The sequence below is a fragment of the Callorhinus ursinus genome, unplaced genomic scaffold (assembly GCF_003265705.2).
Source record: "Callorhinus ursinus isolate GAN/ISIS: 27379988/994484 unplaced genomic scaffold, GSC_fseal_2.0 scaffold5, whole genome shotgun sequence".
Taxonomy (NCBI): domain Eukaryota; kingdom Metazoa; phylum Chordata; class Mammalia; order Carnivora; family Otariidae; genus Callorhinus; species Callorhinus ursinus.
In genome coordinates, this window is record NW_027397067.1 from 7,131,380 (window position 1) to 7,157,840 (window position 26,461).

The following is a 26,461-nucleotide window of genomic DNA, read 5'->3' on the forward strand; positions in this document are numbered from 1 at the left end:
GTCTCTGTCAAATAAATAAAATCTTTAAAAAAAAAAAAAGAATATAACAAGAACTAGGAAATACTCCAAAATTAAGAGGGTAGAAAGCATGTGAAAGGTGATCTAACAATGCAATACTATCTAACCAGGATCCAATGCAGTCATATGGATCCCTTACACTGCTCTAGCAGTGTGAACTCGTGCAATCCTTTGAGGAAGCAGAGCGGTAAGAGGTGTAAACAGCCTTAAAAGCATTCTTACTATCTGAACATAGTGTCATGGGCAATACAGCAGACCCAGAGAGAAGTGGTCCAGCTCTGGACTGAGACTATCTGCAGATCACACTCCACAACCAATCCAACTGTGCACAAGATGCTTAATCTCTCAGTGTCTCCATTCGCATTAGAAAATGGGAAATATGACACCTAGCACACTGGGCTCCTGGAAGTGTTGAATGCATTCATATGTTAAGTATTCAAAACTATGCTGCAGTGCAGCAGTAGTAGTAAATGTGGAAATCTAGCTAATAATCTAAAGAAAAATCTTTAAGCAGAGAGACAGTCATCAAGATATTCTTTATAACAGCTATAAAGTTAAGAAAAAAACACATCTAACAGGTAAGTGATTAAATTATGGCATAATCACCCAGTGGATTATTCTGAAGCCAATAAGAGTTAATGATATAAAAATACAGAAATATTTTCATTAAAAAAGGCAATATAAGTAAATATACATACAGCATAAAAAGAATTACTTGAAGCAAAATCCATACACAAAGAAAAAAAGACAAGAAATGCAACAAGATAGTTGTATTTAAAAAAAGACTTAAGAATTATTTCTTTTCCTCCTCCAATTCTCCATATTTACTGAACATGGAAATCCGTCAATATTAAAAAAAAGTTTTTAAAGGAGAACTTATAATGAGATCAGATACCTCCAATAAGTATAAAAGAGAACTTCTTTAAATTTAAGATTAAATGAACATAACTACAATGTCCAACAAAATGTAAACAATCTTTCCAGAAATGAAAACACATGTATATGGTTCTCAGTCAACTTTTTTTTATTTTTCTAATTAACATACAATGTATTATTTTTTTCAGGGGTACAGGTCTGGGATTCATCAGTCTTACACAATGCACAGCGCTCACCATAGTACATACCCTCCCCAATGTCCATCACCCAGTCACGCCATGCCTCCCACCCCTCTCGCCACCAGCAACCCTCAGTTTGTTTCTTGAGATTAAGAGTCTCTTATGGTTGCTCTCCCCCTCTGGTTTCCTCTTCATTTTTCCCTCCCTTCCCCTATGATCCTCTCTTGTTTCTAAAATTCCTCATATCAGTGAGATCATATACTTGTCTTTCTCTGACTTATTTCATATAGCATAATACCCTCTAGTTCCATCCACATCGTTGCAAATGGCAAGAATTCACCTTTTTGATGGATGCATAATATTCCATTATATATATATATTCCACACATTCTATATTCATTCATCTGTCAATGGATATCCAGGTTCTTTCCATAGTTTGGCTATTGTGGACATTACTGCTATAAACATTAGGGTGTATGTGCCCCATCGGATCACTACATTTGTATCCTTGGGGTAAACACCCAGTAGTGAAATTGCTGGGTCATTTTCAACTTTTTGAGGAATCTCCATATTGTTTTCCACAGTAGCTGCACCAGCCTGCATTCCCACCAACAGTGTAGGAAGGTTCCCCTTTCTCCACGTCCTTGCCAACATCTGTCATTTCCTGACTTGTTAATTTTAGACATCCTGACTGGTATCTCATTGAGGTTTTGATTTGTATTTCCCTGATGCCAAGTGGTGTTGACCACTTTTTCATGTGTCTGTTGGCTATTTGGATGTCTTCTTTGCAAAGATGTCAGTTTATGTCTTTTACCCATTTCATGATTGGATTATTTGTTCTTTGGGTGTTGAGTTTGGTTAAGATCCTTATAGATTTTGGATACTAGCTATCTGATATGTCATTTGCAAATATATTCTCCCATTCTGTTGGTTGTCTTTTGGTTTTGTTGACTGTTTCCTTTGCTGTGCAAAAAGCTTGTTATCTTGATGAAGTCCCAATAGTTCATTTTTGCCCTTGCTTTCCTTGCCTTTGGTGATGTGTCTAGGAAGAAGTTGCTGTGGCCGAGGTCGAAGAGGTGGCTGCCTGTGTTCTCAAGGATTTTGATGGATTCCTGTCTCACATTTAGGTCTTTCATCCATTGAGTCTATTTTTGTGTGAGGTATAAGGAAATGGTCCAGTTTCATTCTTCTGCATGTGACTGTCCAATTTTCCCAACACCATTTGTTGAAGAGACTTTTTCCCACCGGACATTCTTTCCTGCCTTGTCAAAGATTACTTGACCATAGAGTTGAGGGTCCATTTCTGGGCTCTCTATTCTGTTCCATTGATCTATGTGTCTGTTTTTGTGCCAGGACCATACTGTCTTCGTGATTAATTACAGTTTTGTAATAGAGCTTAAAGTCCGGAATTGGGATGCCACCAGCTATGCTTTTCTTTTTCAACATTCCTCTGGCTACTCGGGGTCTTTTTCTGGTTCCATACAAATTTTAAGATTATTTGTTCCATTTCTTTGAAAAAAGTTGATGGTATTTTGATAGGGATTGCATTAAATGTGTAGATTGCTCTAGGTAGCATTGACATTTTCACAATATATGTTCTTCCAATCCAAGAGCATGGAACGTTTTTCCATTTCTTTGTGTCTTCCTCAATTTCTTTCAGGAGTATTCTATAATTTTCTGATTACAGATCCTTTGCCTCCTTGGCTAGATTTATTCCTAGGTATCTTAAGGTTTTAGGTACAACTGTAAATGGGATCAACTCATTTTCTTTCTTCTGTCTTGTTGTATAGAAATGCCACCGATTTCTGTGCATTGATTTTATATCCTGCCACTTTACGGAATTCCTGTGTGAGTTCTAGCAGTTTTGGGGTGGAGTCTTTTGGGTTTTCCACATAAAGTGTCATATCATCTGCAAAAGTGAGAGTTTGACTTCTTCTTTGCCAATTTGGATGCCTTTTATTTCTTTTTGTTGTCTGATTGCTGAGGCTAGACTTCTAGTACTATGTTGAACAGCAGTGATGAGAACGGACATCCCTGCTGTATTCCTGACCTTAGGGGGAAAGCTATCAGTTTTTCCCCAATGACTATGATATTTGCTATGGGTTTTTCATAGATGGCTTTTATGATATTGAGCTATGTACCCTCTATCCCTACACTGTGAAGAGTTTCAATCAAGAAAGGATGCTGTACTTTGTCAAATGCTTTTTTCTGCATCTACTGAGAGGATCATATGGTTCTTGTTCTTTCTTTTATTAATGTATTGTATCACATTGATTGATTCACAGATGGTGAACCAAACTTGCAGCCCAGGGATAAATCCCACTTGGTCATGGTGAATAATCCTTTTAATGGACTGTTCGATCCTATTGGCTAGGATTTTGGTGAGAATTTTTGCATCCATGTTCATCAGGGATAATGGTCTGTAGTTCTCCTTTTTGATGGGGTCCTTGTCTGGTTTTGGGATCAAGGTAATGCTGGCCTCGTAAAACAAGTTTGGAAGTTTTCCTTCCATTTCTATTCTTTGAAACAGCTTCAGAAAAATAAGTATTAATTCTTCTTTAAATGTTTGGAAGAATTCCCCTGGGAAGCCATGTGGCCATGGGCTCTTGTTTTTGGGAGATTTTTGATTACTGCTTCAATTTCCTTAGTGCTTATGGGTCTGTTCAGGTTTTCTATTTCTTCCTGGTTCAGTTTTGGTACTTTATATGTCTCTAGGAATGCATGCATTTCTTCCAGATTATCTAATTTGCTGGCATAGAGTTGCTCATAATATGTTCTTACAATTGTTTGTATTTCATTGGTGTTGGTTGTGATCGCTCCTTTTTCACTCATGATTTTATTTGGGTCCTTTCTCTTTTCTTTTGGGTAAGTATGGCCAGGGGTTTACCAATCTTATTAATTCTTTCAAAGAACAAGCTCCTAGTTTCGTTGATCTATTCTACTGTTCTTTTGGTTTCTACTTCATTGATTTCTGCTCTGATCTTTAATATTTCTCTTCTCCTACTGGGTTTAGGCTTTATTAAGCTGTTCTTTCTCCAGCTCCTTTAGGTGTAGGGTTAGGTTGTGTATTTGAGACCTTTGTTTCTTGAGAAAGGCTTGTATTGCTATATACTTTCCTCTTAGGTCTGCCTTTGCTGCATCCCTGAGATTTTGAACAGTCGTGTTTTCATTTTCATTTGTTTCCATGCATTTCTTAAATTCTTCTTTCATTTCCTGGTTGACCCAATCATTCTTTAGTAGGATGCTCTTTAGACTCCATGTATTTGAGTTCTTTCCAACTTTCCTCTTGTGATTGAGTTCTAGTTTCAAAGCACTGTGGTCAGAAAATATGCAGGGAATGATCCTAATCTTTCGGTACTGGTTGAGACCTGATTTGTGACCTAGGATGTGATCTATTCTGGAGAATGTTCCACGGGCACTAGAGAAAAATGTGTATTCTGTTGCTTTGGGATATAATGTTCTGAATATATATGTGAAGTCCATCTGGTCCAGTGTGTCATTTAAAGCCTTTATTTCCTTGTTGATCTTTTGCTTAGATGATCTGTCCATTTCAGTCGGGGGGTTGTTAAAGTCCCCTACTATTATTGTATTATTGTTGATGTGTTTCTCTGATTTTGTTATTAATTGGCTTATATAATTGGCTGCTCCCATGTTAGGGGCATAGATATTTAAAATTGGTAGCTCTTCTTGTTGGATAGACCCTTTAATTATGATGTAGTGTCCTTCCTCATCTCTTATTATAGTCTTTGGTTTAAAATCTAATTTGTCTAATATAAGAATTGCCACCCCAGCTTTCTTTTGATAACCATTAGCATGGTAAGTGGTGTTTTACCCTCTCACTTTAAATCTGGAGGTGTCTTTGGGTCTAAAATGAGTCTCCTGCAGGCAGCATATCGACGGGTCCTGCTTTTTTGTCCAATCTGATAGCCTGTGTCTTTTGATTGGGGCATTTAGCCCATTTACATTCAGGGTAACTATTGAAAGATATGAATTTAGTGCCATTGTATTGCCTGTAAGGTGACTGTTACTGTATATTATCTCTGTTCCTTTCTGGTCTATGTTACTTTTAGGCTCTCTCTTTGCTTAGAGGACCCCATTCAATATTTCTTGTAGGACTGGTTTGGTGTTTGCAAATTCTTTTAGTTTTTGTTTGTCCTGGAGGCTTTTTATTTCTCCTTCTATTTTCAATGACAGCCTAGCTGGATATAGTGTTCTTGGCTGCGTATTTTTCTCATTTAGTGCTCTGAATATATCATGCCAGTCCTTTCTGGGCTGCCACGTCTCTTGTGGATAGGTCTGCTGTCAATCTAATGCTTCTACCATTGTAGGTTACAGACCTCTTGTCCCGAGCTGCTTTCAGGATTTTCTCTTTGTCTCTGAGACTTGTAAGTTTTACTATTAGATGTCAGGGTATTGACCTATTTTTATTGATTTTCAGGGGGGTTCTCTGTGCCTCCTGGATTTTGATGTCTGTTTCCTTCCCCAAATTAGGGAAGTTCTCTGCTATAATTTGCTCCAACATACCTTCTGCCCCTCTCTTTCTTCTTCTGGAATCCCAATTATTCTAATGTTGTTTCACTTTATAGTATCACTTCTCTCTCGAATTCTGCCCTCATGGTCCAGCAGTTAGTTTATCTCTCTTTTTCTCAGCTTCTTTATTCTCCATCATTTGGTCTTCTATATCACAAATTCTCTCTTCTGCCTCATTTATCCTAGCAGTTAGAGCCTCCATTATGCTTGCACCTCATTAACAGCCTTCTTGATTTTGACTTGGTTAGATTTTAGTTCTTTCATTTCTCCAGAAAGGGATTCTCTAGTATCTTCTATACTTTTTTCAAGCCCAGCTAGTATCTTTATAATCGTCATTCTGAACTCTAGTTCTGACATCTTACTAATGTCTGCATCGATTAGGTCCCTGGCAGTCAGTACTGCCTCTTGTTTCTTTTGAGGTGAGTTTTTCTGTCTTGTCATTTTGTCCCGAGGAGAACAGATGAATGAGAGAACAAAATGCTAAAAAAAATGCTAAAAGGGTAACACCGCCCCCAGAAAAATATACACTAAAGAAATCAGAAGAGACCCAAAACCTGGGGGGAAGGGGAGAATATGATCAGGCTGGTGAGTAGAACAGAGCTGCACACCAGATTTTGGGTGTATTTTGGTTTGTTAGAAGAAATTGCCTCCAAAAATTTTAAAGAAAGGAAAACATATATATATACAAATAAGGGTAAATACGATAAAGGGATGAAATATGACTGTAAAATGACAATTAAAAAAGATTTTTAGGGACGCCTGGGTGGCTCAGTTGGTTAAGCGGCTGCCTTTGGCCCGGGTCATGATCCCGGGGTCCTGGGATCAAGTCCCACATTGGGCTCCTTGCTCAGCAGGGAGCATGCTTCTCCCTCTCTCTCCCTCTGTTTGTGCTCTGTCAAATAAATAAAGTCTTTAAAAAAAAAAGATTTTTAAAAAGGAATTGATGATAAGTTGGTTGAAAAAAGAAAGGAGGGTGCCTGGGTGGCTCAGATGGTTAAGCATCTGCCTTTGGCTCAGGTCACGATCCCAGGGTCCTGGGATCAAGTCCCGCATTGGGATCCCTGCTCCTTGGGAGCCTGCTTCTCCCTCTGCCTCTCTCTCTCTCTCTGTCTCTCATGAATAAATAAATAAAATCTTAACAAAAAAAAAAAAAGGAAGGAAAAAAAAAAGAATGTGATCAGGTGGAAGACTACGACAATGTCATACACTAGATTTAGGGTATATTGCGGTCTGTTAGAAGAAACTGTATTCCAAAATTTTAAAGAAAAAGAAACTTTAAATATACAAAAAATAAGGTTAAATACAATGAAGAGATAGAATATGTCTGTAAAAATGAAAAATTTAAAAAGATTTTTTTAAAAAAGGAATTGATAAGATGTTGGTTGAAAAAGAAGAAAAATTCAACTAAAAAGTAGAAAAAAAAATAAAGAAAATTTAAATTATTAACTCTGAAAGGCTAAAGCATCATGAGAAAAAAGCCGTAAATTCTATGTGCTGTATTCCCCTAGCGTTGGGGTTTTGCTGTTCTCATTGATCGGTAAATTTGGTCTTGGCTGGATGTTCTTGCTGATCTTCTGGGGGGGGGGGGGCTGTTGCAGTGATTCTCAAATGTCTTTGCTGGAGGCAGAATTGCCCCGCCCTTGCCAGGGGCCAGGCCAAGCAATCTGCTCAGGTTTGCTCTCAGGAGCTTTAGTTCCCTACAAGATTTCTGTACAGCTTTGGAGGATGAGAATGAAAATGGTGGCCTCCCAATCTCGGGTCCCAGAGGAGCCGAGAACTCAGGGCCTCACTCCTCAGTGTGCCCTCAGTGAAAAGCAGTCAATCACTCCTGTCTTCCTGGTCTCCGGCTGCACTCCGTACTCACCCGGCCTGTGACCAAGCATTTCTATCTCTGGCACATGACCCCATTTGGAGTCTCCAAACCCAGCAGATCCCTGTGGTATGCTCCCGTGCTGCTCCTCCAGGGGGAGGAGGACGGAGTCTCCCCGGATCTGCTGCTTGTTGGGTCCCTGCTCAAAGAGCAGTGGCCCAACTGTGCCGCAGATCATGGTTTATGGCTACCCTGAGCTGCGAGCCCACTCCTCAGCTCTCTTTGCAACCAGCTTCTCTGCTCTGATACCTGGGAGCTCTGCCACACTCAGGCACCCCCAGTCTTTCTGTGACTCCGGGGGTCCTGAGACCACACTGTCCCAGCAAGTGTTCCACCCCCCACTTAGCCACTGGAGTGACGTCCCTCACCGGAGCAAACTTCTAAAAGTTCCAATTTTGTGCTCCGGTGCTCTGTCACTTGCCAGTAGCCGGTGATAGAGGCTCCCTCCCCCGTGGTCTATCTTCCCGAATATCGCCTCGGATTCACTTCCCCGCACGTCCTACCTTCCAAAAAGTGGTTGCTTTTCTGTTCAGAGTTGCTGGTATTCTTTTCTTCGATCTCCTGTTCAGTTTGTAAGTGTTCTGAATGGTCTGATCCCTATCTAGCTGAATTCCTGGGGTCAGAAGAAATTTAGGTCTCCTATGCCTCCACCATCTTGCTCCTCCCTCCCTCAGTCAAGTTTCTCTGGCAAATTCTAATTACTTTAGAATATGGAATTAGATTTAAAAAAATTTTTTTTTAAGATTTTATTTATTTGACAGAGAGAGACACAGTGAGAGAGGGAACACAAGCAGGGGGAGTGGGAGAGGGAGAAGCAGGCTTCCCACGGAGCAGGGAGCCCGATGCGGGGCTCCATCCCAGGACCCTGGGATCATGACCTGAGCTGAAGGCAGATGTTTAACAACTGAGCCACCCAGGCACCCCTAGATTTAAAATTTAAATGAATTATAAACATAAGTTTCAGTTTGTCTTTAAAGACTAGATTTTTTTTTTTAACCTTTTTGTTTTGAAATAATCTGAAACTTGCACGAATGTTTTAGAATGGTGCAAAAAACTTTACTCAGGGGCGACTGGGTGGTGCAGTTGTTTAACAGTCCGACTCTTGGTTTTGGCTCAGGTAGTGATCTCCGGGTCCTGGAACTGAGACCCACATCGGGCTCTATGCTCAGCGTGGGGTCAGCTTGAGTTTCTCTCTCCTCTCCCTCTGTCCCTCCCCCTGCACACTCTCTAAAATAATAAAACTTTAAAAAAAAAGTTCACTCAGATTCCCCAAGTGTTAATGTTTGGTATACTTGTTTCCTCATTCATTCATTGCCCCCTACTATACACATACATGTGTGCTGCATGTACACAAACACATACACTATTGTGTACACACATATTTCTTTTGAACCATTTGAAAATCAGTAGTAGATATCAGGCTCCTTAATTCCAAAATATTTCACTATGTATTCCCCAAGAAAAAAGAAATTCATTTATATAACTACAGTAAATACTTAGTAAATTTAACAATGATATGATACAAAAATTCTGTCAATTTTCCCAATAATGATCTTTATAACAATTTTTCTTTTCTGGTCCAGAATACAATACAGGAAGACATGACTTCATTTTCTTAAGACTAAACTTTTTAAATTTTAGGGGCCTTACAAGTTTTAGTTCCTAGTTTCCAAGCTCTTGGAAGTAATAGGTTTTTTGTTATTACTACTGTTTTCTTTGAAATTTTAAAAGGCTCAACTTTTTCTATTTTTCTCTTCCATGTAAGGCTAATAACTGCTTAGAGAAATGGCTGATTCCAGGCTGGGGAAGGGAAGATAGAAGAACCCAACACATTTTTTGGTTCCAGAATATAAAAAAGAGATAAAACTGAAGGGGTTTGTCAAGCGGACACAAGAGCCAGTTTGAATGGGTGCCCACTGGTCAAATCTGGGATAATATAGATATCAAAATAATATTAACAGTAATAGATTATAATCCATGTTATAAAATAGGAATCCACTAATAGAAAAATAACTGGAAAGTAAAAGGAGGGTTCTTTCTTGTAGTAGTAGAATAATTTATAAATATTGAAGAAGTGGAAGAGTCAGAGAATCACAATTTCGCAACTACCAAAACTGCCTTTATAGGGTGGTTTGGGCAAGAATTAGTGGATACTAAATGTGGGGCGGGGGGAGGTCTGATGAGAAGCAAGATAGTTTCAGGGTCTTAAAGTGTCTCTCATAGAATGCCTATTAGATACAAGAAGAAAAATGATCAACTATACAGTGTATGCCTTGACTTGGTTATCAAAATTAACATCATCATCAATGCCTCTGGATGTGATAACCTCAGAAGGACATAACACACTTTAATATTCCAACTACGGATTCACATCTAATCATGAGAAAATAACAGATAAAGTCCAAATCAGGACTATTTTAATCTGCTATTAAAAACAAAGATGAAAAATAGATGGATAAATAAATAAATAAATAAAAACAAAGATGAGTGCTTATCTTCCTCAAATTGTCAATGTCATAAATAACATACGAAGGCTTAAGAACTATTCCAGATCAGAAGATTATGTCTGTGATCCCAGACTAGATCTTGTTCTGAGAAGGAAAAAAAAGCTAAAGAGGACATCACTGGGACGTCTGACAAAACAGGAACCTGCACTGTAGATTACAGTACTATACCAATGTTATATTTCCTGAATTCCCTATATTATGATTACATAAGAAAATAAACTTGTTCCAAGGAAATACACACTTAAGTATTAAAGGGTAAAGCACGATAGATACAACTATTCTCAAATGGTTCAGCAAAGATAATTTGTGCTTTTATGAGTAAAAACATACAGAGAAAGACAAAGACAGAAATATGACAAAACAAATATGGCAAATATTAAAAATTAATGATCTAGAAAAAGATACAGGAGTTATTTTTATTATTCTTGCAAACTTTCTGTAAGTTAGAAAATTATTTCAAAAAGCTTTTTAAAAAGTATGACAACTTCCCCATGGGGGGAAATTTTCTTCTTAAAGAGGCAGTCCAGTTATAAATGCTGAAAGACAAAAAAAGCTAAATTTGACTAACTTAAAAAGCAAAACCTTCAAGGAGGTCAAACTAATGCCACTCCCTCTTAATATAAGACACTGATTTCAATAATTTATAATTGTAAACAGAAAAAATGCAAACACCAAACATTTGAATAAACCAGATCATAAATATATATAAGGGAAAATCAATATACCTAATAACTTTTTCCAGGATTTGATGAGAGACTTTGCTAAAGATGTAACTTCTTCATCTGTACTCTGTTTCCGAATAGCATTTACTGACATTCCAATTCTTGTGGACTGCAAGGCAATGACAAAAAAAATTTGTACAAGCGGTTTTATTTCAGACATTTTAGTGTTTCATTTTCTTCTTTCCCATTTTCCTGTTTCTACTGTAGAACAGAAAAAAAATCTCAGTTATTTGAATTCTTATAACAGTATACTATAGAATTAAGATACGTGCATATACTGTTATATTTAGTATATGTAATATATCATGTAGTAATATTATCATTTATTATTATTATGCCCAGGATTATACTGGGAGCATCCATATTCATTAATCTTCCTAACAACACTTTAAAGTTGAGATCAGGGGCGTCTGGGTGGCTCAGTCGTTAAGCGTCTGCCTTCAGCTCAGGATCCCAGGGTCCTGGGATTGAGCCCCGCATTAGGCTCCCTGCTCCGCGGGAAGCCTGCTTCTCACTCTCCCACTCGCCCTGCTTGTGTTCCCTCTCTCGCTGTATCTCTCTGTCAAATAAAATCTTAAAAATAAATAAATAAAGTTGAGATCATTATCCCTACTTGTCCAGCAATATACCATTCCTAATTGGCAAAACTGGGATTTTAATGCAGGTCTGCCCACCTCCAAAGTCCATGCTCTTTCCAGCACATCAATGGTTTTCAAATTGTGCTCAAAGAACACAAAAGCTATGCCAGGCCAATTAAGGAAGATAAATAAAAAAATGGTAAATTATTTAGTAAGTTCAACTTGTTAGTAGACAATCTTTCAAAACATACCATCAACGGAAGAAAAAAACAACAAAAGGAATTGTTAGTGGCAAAAAAAAAAGAGGGGAACCCCTGCTGTAAACTTTAAGGCAGAATAATAAATGGGTACTTATGGTTTTTCCTGCTAAATTATTTAATCTTCTCAACAAAGAGATTCAGGAGAGAAATCTGGTTCAAGAATTTAGAATATGGGTTTGGCTGGAATGGCCTACCTTATACCTATGGAAGGCTATGCAAGGCAGGTAAGGTTCCATAGCAGAAAGATAAAGGGGACGCCACAATTCTAAAATCCAAAAATGTTTTGAGATTAATGTTTTGGGAGGGTTTTCCCCCAAAGAAAGAAGTTTATTGCTTTAATAAAATGCTCTCAGAACTTTTTTTTTGAAAGATTTTATTTATTTGACAGAGAGAGAGAGAGAATAGGCAGAGAGGCAGGCAGAGGGAAAGGGAGAAGCAGGCTCCCCGCTGAGCAGGGAGCCTGATGCGGGGCTCAATCCCAGGACCCTGGGATCATGACCTGAACCAAAGGCAGCCGCTTAACCGGCTGAACCACCCAGGCGCCCCTCTCAGAACTTTTTTTAGAGAAGAAAATACTTTGAGAACTTTAAAACTTTTTAGAACTTTTCTAAAACACTTCAATATAGAAAATTTTCCAGAAGCAAGTGCGTGGGCTGGATGGCATAGCCTACAACCGTGTGGACCCAGAGCTGTCTGACTGGATGTAGCTAACTGCTTAGAAGCCAGGCTTGCACTTGCAGCCACCATACCAAATGTCAGGTCTGACTTCCTTATCCCAATGCCTTCAGCACTCCTTCTTCAGCACCCATTCACAGCTCTTCCTCACTACCACCCCACAACCCACCCCACCAACCTAGAAGAAAACCTACTTTTGGAATTAGTGGTGGAAATCACTGAGTTACTAATATAGTTCTGAAGCTGCAATTGACACAGACTGGCAAAGAAAATGGAATTTTAGGAAGTAGTCAGAGACAAGCAAAGATATAAGGAGAGCATGAACAAATCGTGTGCCGTGAGTGATTGCTTTTTAATTATCATAGGATGTTTTCATCACTAAAGAGTCAATAATTACCTGTTTAAAACCCACGAAAACCCCTATGGAGATCAGGCATCTGTAACATGCTTATTTAAGGAAGAGACTGTCTAGTCAAAAATAAGAAATGAGGTTGCTAAGGTAGACTGACAAACAAAGACCTGGGGAGGATTTTTCCCTCTCTTTTAAAGAGGGTATTTGGGGAAGAGTAAAACTAGACAGAGGAAAGGATTATGAAGCTATTTTACTTTGATAACCAAGTCTAGATGTACCTCTAAGAATTCTCTAGACTCTAGATTTTTCCTAAAACCAGTACACTATAATTTACAAGATGTAACAGGTGGCCTATAAAAAAAGTGTTGTGTGCTCAAATAACATTAAGAATTGTAGAGTTAGGGGCGCCTGGGTGGCTCAGTAGGTTAAGTGTCTGCCTTCGGCTCAGGTCCTGGGATTGAGCCCCTGCATTGGGCTCCCTGCTCATCAGATTGTCTGCTTCTCACTCTCCCTCTGCCCCTCCCCCGTGCTCTCTCTCTTTCTCTCAAATAAATAAAATCTTTAAAAATAAATAAATTTTTTAAAAAAGGACCGGAGAGTTAAACAGGCTTCTTGATTGCAGAACTAATGAAGGCTTTTTTTAAAAATATTTTATTTATTTATTTGACAGAGAGAGACACAGCGAGAGAGGGAACACAAGCAGGGGGAGTGGGAGAGGCAGAAGCAGGCTTCCCGCTGAGCAGGGAACCTGACACGGGGCTCGATCCCAGGACCCTGGGACCACGACCCGAGCCGAAGGCAGACGCTCAACATCTGAGCCAATGAAGGTTTTTGAGATCAACTATACATTGTGAAATTCTAGACAGAAAATGTATGCCTTTGCCCATGTCTGGCCATCTGGTTTCTATAGAATACCAGCTATGCAATTAGAAAGACACTACCTTGGAAAGATGGGGAGGGCATTAAGCAGACTTAGCTTAATCAGCTGCGCATTGGTAGTAAGGCAGAAAGGAATGAGTAGTGAGATTAAGAGACACTGTCAGCATCACAGGAACTAAGCAGACTTGTATGTTCTAGAAGAAAAATCACTTTTATGATCACTCATGAGTTTTTGCCAAGACAATTAAAGATAGCCACTAAATCTTAAAGTAAAAAATATAAAGCTACTGAAAACACTGTTGAAAGAAACTAAAGACCTAAATAAATAGAAAGACATCCCATATTCACGGATCATAAGACTTAAATGTTAAAGATTGCAACACTAATAAAATCGAGCTACAGATTCAATGCAATCCCTGTTAAAATCCCAGCTGCCTTTTGTACAGAAATTGATAAGCTTATCCTAAAGTTCATATGGAAATACAAGAATAGCCAAAACAATCTTGAAAAAGAAGAATAAAGTTGAAGGACTCAAAAGTTCCAAGTTCAAAACTTACTACAAAACTACAATAATCAAGACAATATGGTCCTATATAAGGAGAGACATGCAGATTAATGGAATAGACTTAAGAATCCAGAAATAAACTCCTACTTTTTTTGTCATTTTCAATAAGGATGTCAAGATAATTCATTAGAATATTAAAAAGTAAACAAGTAGATATCCACATGTAGAAGAATGAAATTGGACCTCTTCTTTATACCACACATGAAAATTAACTCAAAATGAATCACAGAACTAAATAAAAGAGCCCCCCAAAAAAGGAATAAATTTTCGTAACCTTGAATTAGGTAACCGAGATTTGACACCGAAAGCACAAGCAACCAAAGAAAAAGAGAGAAATCAGACTACAACAAAATTTTAAACTTTTGTGTTTAAAGACCACTAAGAAAGTAAAAATAACCCACAGAATGGGAGATAATCCTGTATATGATTAAAGGACTTGTATCTAGAATATATAAAGAACAAATTACAAATTAGTAATAAAAAACAAACTATCCAGGAGGGATGGGTGGCTGGGTGATGGACATTGGGGAAGGTATGTACTATGGTGAGCGCTGTTAATTGTGTTAAGACTGATGAATCACAGACCTGTACCCCTAAAACAAATAATATATTATATGTTAATAAAAAAAAAAACTATCCAACTTAAAAACAGGCAAAAGATCTGAAATGACATTTCTCCAAAGAAAACATATGAACATAAGAATGGTTAAGAAGTACATGAAAAGATGTTCAACATAATTAGTCATTAGGGAAATGGAAATCAATACCACAATGAGATATCACTTCACACCCACTAAGATGGCTATAATCAAAGATAATAACAAGTGTTGGCAAGAATGTGGATAAACTGGAACCTTTGTTTACTTGCTGTTGGGAACGTAAAATGGTACAGTCACTTGGGAAAACACTCTGGCAGGTCCTCAAGTACTCAACATAAGGTTATCTATGACTCATCATTTCCATTCTTTCAGATCTCTACCCAAGAGAAACAAAAACACACAAACCTATACATGAATGTGCAAGACAGGAGTCAGAACAATCAAAAAAGTAGAAATAACCCAAATGTCCATCAACTGACAAATGAATAAACAAAATGTGGTATTATTCAGCCTTAAAAGGAATGAAGTACTGATACATGCTACAACATGGATGAACCTTGAAGATTATGCTAAGTAAAAGAAGCCGGAGAGGCACCTGGGTAACTCGGTTGGTAGAGCTTGTGACTCCTGATCTTGGAGTCATGAGTTCAAGCCCCACATTGAGGGGTAGACTGTACTTAAAACTAAAAAAAAAATCTAAAAAAAAGGCAGCCAGAACCAAAAGGTCAGGTATTGTATGACTTCATTTACATGAAATCTCTGGAATAGGTAAATCTAAAGAGACAAAAGGTACATTGCTTAGCGCTTGCCTAGGGCAGAAGAGGTGGTGCAACTGGGGAGAAATAAGGAATGAGGACTAAAAGGTACCCCAGAGGCTAGCTTCATGCTGGCAGCAGCTGTCAATGCCAAACCAAGAAAGTGAGATCTAGGGAGATCAAATCAGGGCCAAGAGTCCAACTTCTTTTCCTTTCACAGTGAAATTTTGAACTTGGGAGATTCAGGTTTTATTCTTCTTGAGGAAGGTAACATTATTCTATAATGGTAACTTAGCAGAGTATTGATTTATGTTACCATCTGAAAAAAAACCCAGAAGTTAATAATGATTTACTCCATAACAGGACAATACAAAAAACTTAATAGTATTAAAAATGTTTTGGTATTTTATTACAACTGTCCATTCAAATCATGACATATTAGCACATACCTGTAATAATTCCAGGGTCATGGGAATATTCTTAAGCTCCTTCAGTAAATCCAATGCTCCAGCCTATAAAATAAAATAATTGCATACTGAACTTCCCAAATGATAAAGCAAGGACTAACTAGAGATTTAAATTTATGTTTTCCTATCCACAACTCACTATGGCTCACTTATTTGTGTGGGAATAGTACATATATAAAAGGGGGAAAGAGAAAGAGAAAGTGTTTTCCAAATTATGGCTGCAACTCATTAAAAAAATATAAAATCCATTTACTGGGTTATGACTAGCACTTATTAAGTCCTGGTTTGTTAAAGTTCATTTTAAATATAGTATTTGTTTATCTGTCCCAGTTAGAAATGTGAAATGTGTTTCTTACTGTGGTGGCATAACACACCCCAGATTTCCATAGAGAACATCTAACTGATTAAGGAGACAACCCTGAGAAAGTGGGAATAGGGGTCAGAAGATGCTGTAGCACCTCTACCATTCACTCACACACAGAAGAGTGTGAAAGGGCATATCTTTACTAGAATTCTTTTGAGGTCTCTCTGTATCTTCCTGGTCTGTCACAAACATACTGCAGTCTACCTGATTCTTACAAAGTAGGAAAAAGCAAATTCTGAGAGAAAACTCAGAATTAAGATGTTACGCTCATAGGCCTGTGCACTGCCATCTAGAATCAAAAGCTCGCATGTTGATAATGAACAGGGAACGAAATAAGGTTCCTGGAAGAATTACATAAACCACCTAAGGTTAAAAAAGGAATGAAATAAGATGAGAAGCAACAGCACCACCTACACCTTATGGCCATATATTCCAATTTGATACTCATTTAATGTATCATATTTCATATGATATATTCACTTAGTCATATTTACTATAATATTCACTTACTGTACTATGTTTAGACACATCATTAGTCTATATGCCACTAATAAAGAAAAAATATTAAACTATGGCATAGTATTTCCTTATCACTTGTTTTACTTTTGTAACTCTTTTAGACTTGAAATTTTTATCATGTATCACCTTTTACAGATATAAAAGAAAAATATAAGCAAAATAAATTGGCTAAGGTGTTTCTAAAACTATGTCACATTCAGAGTCCCCAATGCTTATGAATAACTTATTGACTCAGATTCAATAAAATCTTTTTTTTATCCCACAAAAAGTTGTGTCAAAAACACTAATAATGCAGCATTTCATAAAAGAATCCATCAAAGAGCTAAAGCCTTTAGCTCTTAGCTGGCTTTGTAGTGTGTAGAGCTAGATGTTTTTCACCCCCATTGCTCTTCAACCATTTGGTTCCTTGAGGTTCAAAGAGCACTCTACTAATGTTTTTCAGAGCTTCTTCCAAGCCACTGACACCCACTCTGCAAATGTTGATGCTGGGTTTAATATTCTGCCTGTGAAACTACATCCCAACAGCAATCTGGCTGACAATATACGTGTAACTCATTCTGCTTTCTCAAATGTTAAAATACGAAAACTAGGCACCCTATGAATCAATGAAACACAGCATATCCCAGGAAAATAGAAAACCCTAGAGCATGTCCCTCATTATGCACCCCAAAGGAAAAAACAAGCATGGAACCTTATGGTATCACATTTCTTAAATATAAAATCTAGTAAAGGCTTTCAGTCACGTAATTTTTCCATTTAAAGTTAAGACATCAGACTTGGCTGTGGAGAATAAAAAAGTATTAACTTTTCTTCTGGTAACAAGCATATATAGCATTTTAATTTCACCCAATACCTCATCAATAAAAACTTAAGTTCAATAGCAAATATGAAACAGGTTATTATGAAGGATTTTAATGATTTACTGCTTAAAGATCCCTTCTGATTTTAAGATTCTATAAATTCTTTTCATTTAATAGAGGTAACCAAAAACAGTGCACATTATAGTTGTTAGATAAGAAAACTAACACTGACTTTAAATTTACTAGTAATCAGGAATTTCTACAGGAATGACATCTCTGTGAGCAAATGGGGTCTTCAATCCCCATCTGCAAATCTCAAAACCAAAACCCTTTGAAAATCAAGATTTCATGGGGCGCCTGGGTGGCTTAGTCGGTTAGACATCTGCCTTCAGCTCAGGTCATGATCTTAGGGTCTTGGGATCAAGCCCTGCCTCAGGCTCCTGCTCAGCGGGGAGCCTGCTTCCCCCTCTCTCACTCTCCCTGCTTGTGCGTGCTCACTCTGTCAAATAAATAAAATCCTAAAAAAAAAAAAAATCAAGATTTCTTAAAGATTTTCAATAAACTCATTTGCCGGCAACACCTAATCTCAACATATGTAAAGCCATTTATGTTCTATATATCCCACTTCATGAGAGTACTACATTTCACTATAGAAATGTTAATGTCTGATTAATGGGAACTGCCCAGATCTGCTGAGGATATATGATGTGTGTATCATATTATCGTAATAAAATCTGAAAATTGAGGAATTCTCAAATATATCAGACTCTAAAAGGTTTTCATTAAGAGATTGTGGACTTGTATCTTACAACTACCATAGACATTTTTCTTCTACCCATGTCTCCATGGACTTTCTGATCCATTTCTGACCTAGGATCAATCAGAAAGGAAGACAAGGAATCACACTTCTAGGAGTCCTTAGACTTACACAATGCTGTCACATATAAAGTTGATTCTTCTAACACATCAGCAATGTGGCATAAGCTGTTTTCCAAGTAGAAGCAATAGATTTGCATTAATTTCACCACACTCTCCTTTTTTACTCAGATCTCTTTGGTGAGACTGGAGTCAGAGATACAAGCTATGGAAGAAGAAAAAGCTAAATAATATTCATGGGATGAAACTATGACCTTTCTCATAATTATACTATGCTCTAGCCAAATAAGATGAATATTTCAATTAAAGTTCTTTAAGAAATAAACAACTATGATGATCTGAATGAGCAAAAAGCTGAAAACAGATGACCATATATTAATTCAGTGACAAAAGCTTCTTTGAATATTACTATGTGCCAAGAACTGTGTTAAATACTTTATATATGTATTATTTCATCTTCGCAATAAACCCTATAGAAGCAGGTAATCTTTTTATCCCCATTTTACATAAAAGGAATTGAAAACCCAGATAATTTAGGACCTTGTGCTGTCATATGATTATTACTAACTAAAACAGGTGAGACCTACCCAGTCTGTCAAATTACACTTACACTTCTCAACATATACTTGTAAACCGTGTACGAAACTCTGAGGAATCCAGCAATGAGTAAGACATAAATCTTTTCTGACTACAGGGAATTTAAAAATAAACATAAATCTTTGAATATTTACTTCAAACCCTCAATTATACAAAGAAACAAACTCAGAAAAGGAAAGTGACTTGGCCAACTGATAGGTAATATAAAAGTACAAGAACTATAATCTCCCGACCCTCACACCCCTGTTCTCTCCATTTCATAGGTCCACTGGTAGCAGTTCTAATCAGTGAACTGGGGTGAATAGCACTGCCAAACAAGAAACTATATTCCATCCTTCCCCAATCATCACCTGCCTCTAAAGGTCAAGTCTATTAGATTGCAGCATCTCCTACAGATAATGATGCAAGAGAAAGAAAGATTCTACCTTATCTTCCAGAGTCAAATTTAGTTCACATTACTGGCTGAATAATAAACAACAGCTATCACATGACTTTATTACATGGCTGGTACTGTCTTCAGAAACCAGTACTTTTACAAAATATGGTATTCAAATTGGTATTGAGCACCCAGCATATACAAGCTTGTATAGGATACAAACATCTTTCTCCTCAAGGAGATGTAAGGAGGAGGAAGCAACACAGAATATACAATGAAGAACATGGGCTATATATATAACAGATCTAAATTCAAATCCATGCACTGCCATTTCCTAATTATAAGATCCTGGGAATGTTATTTGTCCTTTTCAAACTTCAGCTTCTTTATATGTAGGAGAGCACAATACACACTGACCTAAAACAGTTAAAATGGTCAAATGGAGTAATATAACACTATGAAGTGTTGAAATAGAGTGACTGACACACAGGAGATGGTTGATAAGGGGCACAAAGAAATAAAAAAATTTATCTACTTTCATCATAACAATATTCTCAAAGAGCCATAAGCCAGAATTTTAAGTAAATATTATTTAAGCTCAAACAACTCAAACACCTCTTAGAATTATGAGATCCCAAGGTTTAAAAAATTAAGGTGCTTTTAAAAAAAAGGAAACACTGGGGCACCTGTGTGGCTCAGTCGGTTAAGCGACTGCCTTTGGCTCAGGTCATGATCCCAAGGTCCCAGGATCGAATCCTAGATCAGGCTCCCCACTCAGCGGGGAGTTGGCTTCTCCCTCTGACCCTCCCTCTTTTCATGCTGTCTCTCTCTCTCAAATAAATTAAATCTTTAAAAAAAAAGGAGGGGTACCTGGGCGGTATTTTTTTTTTTTTTTTTTGTATGGATGTGGTTTTAAAATAGAAGTTCCAGGGACGCCTGGGTGGCTCAGTTGGTTAAGCATCTGCCTTTGGCTCAGAGTCCTGGGATCAAGCCCCATGTTGGGCTCTCTGCTCAGTGGGGAGCCAGCTTCTCCCTCTCCCTCCTGCTCCCTCTGTTTGTGCCCATGCTCTCTAATAAGTGAATAAAATCTTAAAAAAAAAAAAAAAGAAACACTGTAAATATTTACATTATGGCTCAGCAACATCACTATATACTAGGAATTATAATTTTACTATGTCACCTCAAATTTGTAGTTATTCTCAACCAAATGCACAAGCAATGAAAGGAAAAATACATAAATTTGACTTCATAAAAAATGAAAGGTTTTGAACTTCAAAAGACACGATCAAGAGAGTAAAAAGATAACCCAGAGAATGGGAGACAATATATACAAATCCTGTCTCTGATAAGAGTCTAGTATTCAGAATGTAAAGAATTCTTACAATAATACAAATACTCAGTTAAAAAATGGGCAAAGGATCTGAACATTTCTCCAAAGATACAGAAATAGCCAGCAAACAATGAAAAATGTTCACCATCATCAGTCATCAGAGAAATGCAAATCAAAATCACAATGCGATACCTCTTCACATCCACTGTGATGGCTATAATCAAAAAAGACAAACAAATGTTGATGAAGACGTGGTAAAACTGGAACACTCATCCATTGCTGGTAAGAATGTAAAATGGTGCAGCAACTTTGGAAAACAGTTTGGCAATTCCTCAAAAAGTTAAACACAGCTATCATATGACCTAGCAATTCTACTCCTAGGTATATACCCAAGAGAGAAAAAAAAAAATATGTCCACACAAACACCTGCACAAGAATATTCTTAGCAGCATTATTAATAACCAAAAAGTGGAAACAGCCAAAAATGTCCAACAAATGATGAAAAAACAAAATGCAGTATATCCACCAGTACAGTAGTGCTATTATACTTCACACATTAAGGAATGAAGTACTGATACCTGCTATAACACAGGTGAATCCTGAAAACACTAAGTGAAAGAGGCCCATCACAAAAGAACACATATTGTATGATTCCACTTATACAAACACATGTTGTGTAATTCCATTTATATGAAATGTCCAGAAGAGCAAATCCATAGAGACAAGAAAACATATGGGGGGGGGGGAGAGATATATGATGACTACTTAATGGGCACAGGCTTCTTCTCTGGAGTGATGAAAGTGCTCTTAAATTAGATAGTGTGGTGACAGCTGTACAAATCTGTGAATATACTAAAAACCACTGAACTGTACACTTTATAAGGGGGAATTGTATTGTGTATTTCAATAAGGCTGCTATAAAAAATTGTGTAGTCATTCTAAATTTCAATTTATATTAATTAATCTAACCCTGATATGAAAACCAAAGTTTTTTCTTCAACCCAGGTATAAAACTTAGAAATCTACACATTCCAAGTATCGCAGTTCCTAGGATATTCTAACGTCTAATTTCAATTTCTCTCGCAACAATTTAATTCTACTCAGCCCTGAGCCTTCAATAAAGAAATACTAAACAAAGCTCAACACCACTGACAAAATCTATGAATTTGAAAATTCCAAGTTACCTCACTCCTTCTTCTGTAATAAATCCTTTACAAAAAGAATACACAGGGCGCCTGGGTGGCTTAGATGGTTAAGCGTCTGCCTTCGGCTCGGGTCATGATCCCGGGGTCCTGGGATCGAGTCCCATGTAGGGCTCCCGGCTCAGCAGGCTGAGCCTGCTTCTCCCTCTGCCTCTCTCTCTCTCTCTGTCTCTCATGAATAAATAAATAAAATCTTAAAAAAAAAAAAAAGAATACACAAGGTTTTTCAGCCCTTACCATATCTTAGGGACTGCCAAGACTTTTAATTCATCTAATCTTCATTATATTATCTCCAATTTACTACCAAAAAAAAAAAAAAACCACCTAAAATGGTTTTAGAGATGTTAAGGATCTTGCCTGAGATCACAATGCTAAAGTTCAGAAGAGCCAAGATTTAAACTCAGATCAGGAGTCAGACTTGCTTATTGACATCAAGTCAAAATGACATTTAAAAAAAAAAAGCCAAAATGACATAAAAAACAGCTAATGCCTGAAAATTTGGAACTAACTTATGTGGTTCACCAAGGTCTCAAAAGTATACACTTGTAAAACTGCTAATATTGTTTAAGATCAAGGACACACATGACGCAACATTTTGGATAGTACTAGGGTCAGGATATTGACTGGATATTAGGGAAACCTGCCTCCCCCAGAACAGCAAATACCCTTACTTCTTGGTCTTATATTCACCTAATTGTACCCACACAAGGTTCAAAAAAGGGGTCTTTTAGAGAGATGTTTCACCTTAAGAGAGTAATACAGACTTTGAGCAAAACATTTAGATTCATGTCTTCATCTGCCCACTTTCTAGCTATTTAGCTTAGGACAATTCACTTAACTTTCCAAACAGTTTCCTTATTTTAGAATGGGGATATTACTTATCATGCAAAACTGTCCCAGGGATAAGTACTTAGCCGAATGCCTGGCTCAGAGTAATAGTTCAATAAATGGTAGCTTATTACTTAAATGTGACACCTACGCTTTATTAAACTAAATATCCAATAACAACACTTAAACTTGCCAATTTAAGAGGAAAACTACTATTTTTCAAGTAAAGTTTACTTTTTCATAGTATAAAAATAATATTTAAAAAAGCTCACAGAGAAAATCTGGAAACCACAGAGAGAGAGAGAGAGAGAGAGAGAGGGAAAAACAAATCTTCCATAATCCTACAACCCCCAGAACTTCTGTGAAATTACTGACCTCTTAAAAAGCTATCTGTGGGTTGATGTGCTTTGGAGGGCAAAGAGGGAGAGTCATTCAGACCACTTCCCTTTCTCTTTATTTCATTTGCCAATTTGCATTTCTGTAAGATATACAGGAAAAGGGAGAAGGAAAAAACATAAAAGAGCCAGTCAATTTTATCTTTCTTTTTGAGGGGAAAGTTTCCATATTGGTCAAGTTTTGAACTATCAGGAAAATGAGATTTGAGGAGTATCTATGGAGTTTATCCTCATTCTCCCCCAGACTCATCATTATTCCTTTATACTTTGAGAACTACAGGTAAATACAAACTGGTCTTCTCCATCCTTATCCACTAAGGAATTACTCATTTTTAGGAAACACCTATTACAAGGAAAGGAAACAAGCCACTCATGTATTACATGATTAATGGATACACATTATAGCCTGAGTTAGAGAAAAAATTACCCAACAAAAGGCCTTTTTCCCTCAGGGCATCTACTGTGTGAATCTAGGGATGTCTCCTGGTAAAGAAAAAAACTTTCCAGTTTAAACAAAATAACAGAAATGTTCAGCCTATCAAATAATCAGATCTCATCACTTGCATTGGGCTGTATCAATGAGAAAAATAAATGGCAAAGGTAATGTCTGGAAGAGAAAACAAACAGGAAATACTTTAAAAGGCCAAAATTGCAAATACAGGTTAAAAGGGTATGAAATTACATGCTAGGCAACGCACCTGTTCAAGGAAAGAGGAACAGACTATGTACGAAATCTTAAGAATTCACTGTTTTAACACTATTTTCTGCTCTAGAATGCTGTCCAGTAGAAAACGTGGGTCCTGGCTTAATCCAAATTGCACAGTACTTAATTTAAGTGGGTGAACTACTTAATCTCTCTCAGCTTCTTATTCTGCAAAATGGGTACACCACAATAGCTGTGTTGTGAGTCTCAAAGGAATTTTGAACAGATGCTTTTTAACTCTAAAGTGCTGTACAAATCAGAACATCCCTTTTCTCCTTCACATTAGTTTGACACGGAATTTATTTCATAGATAGGAATAAGTTATTTCAGGTACACTGATTCTGAAAATGTACTGACCAGGGTGGAACAAATTCAGGTGAAGACAATCATGGAGCTGAAGCTGAAAACAGCTGACTCTGAATTAGAGGACTGAAAGCACACACTGGTGGGCAAAAATGCAGAAATTGGAAGACTTCATACAAACCACAAAGAAAACATGTTCATATAAACACTTTATCAGTAACAAGATAATGCCACTGGTATTAACTGTAAACCACTTAGAGTACCCAGCAATGACATCTGGCCAAATGCATCTACCAGCACACCTCAGTGTGTGCGTTTTAATCACAGCTCTTTACATACTACCACCTGACAATATCCACTTTTTTAAAAAACGTTTAGCGACTTGCCAAGTACAGTAGCATACTCTACCTTTTTAATTGCTAAACAAACCTGTAGCGTAGACGAGATCAAGTGAATGTTTAGCATTCTTCAAAAAAAAAATCCAAAAATTTTAACTTACCAGTTTGATGTCTAAAACATATCCCAAACCTCTATGTGATGTTATTTCTAGTTGTTAGCCAGCGATCATGGAAAAGAGAACGAATTCTTCCCAACTGTGAAGGGCTTTCTACACTCTTCAATTCTTAAGCTAAACTGAAGAGGTAATTAGCGAGTAAATCTATTCCTCAAGTTTAAAATAAGAGAATGCCCCGATCAGGTTTACTACGCTGTACTAACAACGAGAGACTTGGGAGTACCAAGAACGGGTACTGACGCCAGCGGCGGGGCCGCGCTACCTCCTCCCGGACGCCTTCCCCAGGACGCGGGCACGGTACACGCCAGCTTCCAGCGCGGGGAGGGCGGGCGTGGGCCGGCCGGGAGCCCGCGAGGGCCCGGCCCGAAGCCAGCCGCGTACGGCCCCGGCCGGTCGCCCAGCCTCCCTCCCGGCCCGCGTCGCCCGCCGCGCTCACCGCGTTCTTCTTCTGCACCATCTTGTCCATCTTCTTGGCAATGCGGACCACCTCGTCCTCCATGGCTCCCGCAGGTCTTCCCCGCGCCCAGCCCGTTTGGGTCGGGAAGTGGGCGAAGCTGGAGCTGAGGGGACGGCAGGACGAGAGCCAGGCGCTGGACTACCCCACCACAGCAGGCCCGGGCCTACACAACCAAGCCCGCAGCGGCAGCGGCGGCTGCGACAGCGACTCCGCCCCCACAGGCAGCACCAATCGAGCTCTGCGCGCACCGTGCAGGCACTGCCAATCGATAGCGGATCGCTGGGAAACCGCGCGCCAAGGCGCCCGCCAGACGGGCGTCGACCGAGGCGCTGTCAATGAGTTGACACGCAAACTGGGCGGCAGGGCTTCCCGCCAGGCCGTTGTAAGTCTGTAGGAGGCGGGGCCGAGTTTTGCCGCGCGTGCGCCTCCGGCCCAGTCTCTGCCCAGGGTGAGTTTCACATCCGCAGAGATCCACGGAGCTCTGAACCGAGGCGGGTCTGGAAAGCGAAACATTGGCGGTTTTTAAAGGCAGTCAAAACCCGAGCCTTTTTTCCGTGGGAGGCGACTACCGTGAAAACCAGCACCACCCCACTCCCCCTAAATAGTGCATTGTAATATGGATTTGATCGCTTTAAGCGTCCCCTTTTTAAAAGTCAAATCGTTTGTAAGCTCCATGGGAACCAAGACTCAATCTGTTTTGTTTCCTGACTCAGAATGTCGAACACAGTATTTGAATACAGTTGAATAATAGTTGAGAGAAACGTTCTCAACAAAGAAATAAGCACCTCAACTGCTTCTGAAGACCAGTGAGGAAGTTGACATCTTTAATTTAAGGGTTATGACTAAGCCAAAGTAGAAAATTGAAATAGCTGTATTATTAATACTGGAGAGTATAGTCTCCTTCAATAGGTCTTTGCCCAATTATACGTTTTACTACCAACTCATGCTGTTTGCAGACATATCCCCACACCATATTTAGCTATCATTAATCAAAATTAACCACCTAATAATGTTTTTTCTGTACTAAGATGACAAATTTTTCCTAGTTCTAGTCAGTTATTTGGGAGGAAGAGGAATTTTGTCCTTTTCCCCTTCTTATTTCATGTTTTTGTTTCATTTTTAAATTATCTTTTTATTATTGATTCCCAACTTATAGAGAGACTGTATGATTGGGAAGTAACTGGTTCTAAGGTAGTTGTTGAGATCTGTTTTGTCAATTTTTATAAATATACTGGTGTACTGAAAAAGAATTTGTATTCTAAGGGCGCCTGCGTGTGTCAGTCGGCTGAGCTTCTGACTCTTGGCTTCCGCCAAGGTCATGATCTCGGGGGTCCAGGGTTGGAGCCCCTCATGACTCTGGGTTGG

General features: G+C 38.3%; 1 protein-coding gene across 1 annotated transcript in view; it reads right to left on the bottom strand.

Annotated features, from left to right (window-relative positions):
* TCEA1 (transcription elongation factor A1) overlaps nucleotides 1-25,286 on the bottom strand; it is a 45,556-nt gene extending 20,270 nt beyond the window's left edge. The window contains exons 1-3 of the mRNA XM_025870599.2: nucleotides 25,076-25,286; nucleotides 15,815-15,877; nucleotides 10,706-10,811 (exon numbers count right to left, since the gene is read on the bottom strand). Coding sequence (XP_025726384.1) covers nucleotides 10,706-10,811; nucleotides 15,815-15,877; nucleotides 25,076-25,138 — 232 coding nt within the window. The 5' untranslated portion in view covers nucleotides 25,139-25,286. The remainder of the gene's footprint in view (nucleotides 1-10,705; nucleotides 10,812-15,814; nucleotides 15,878-25,075) is intronic.
* Nucleotides 25,287-26,461: the final 1,175 nt, after the last annotated feature.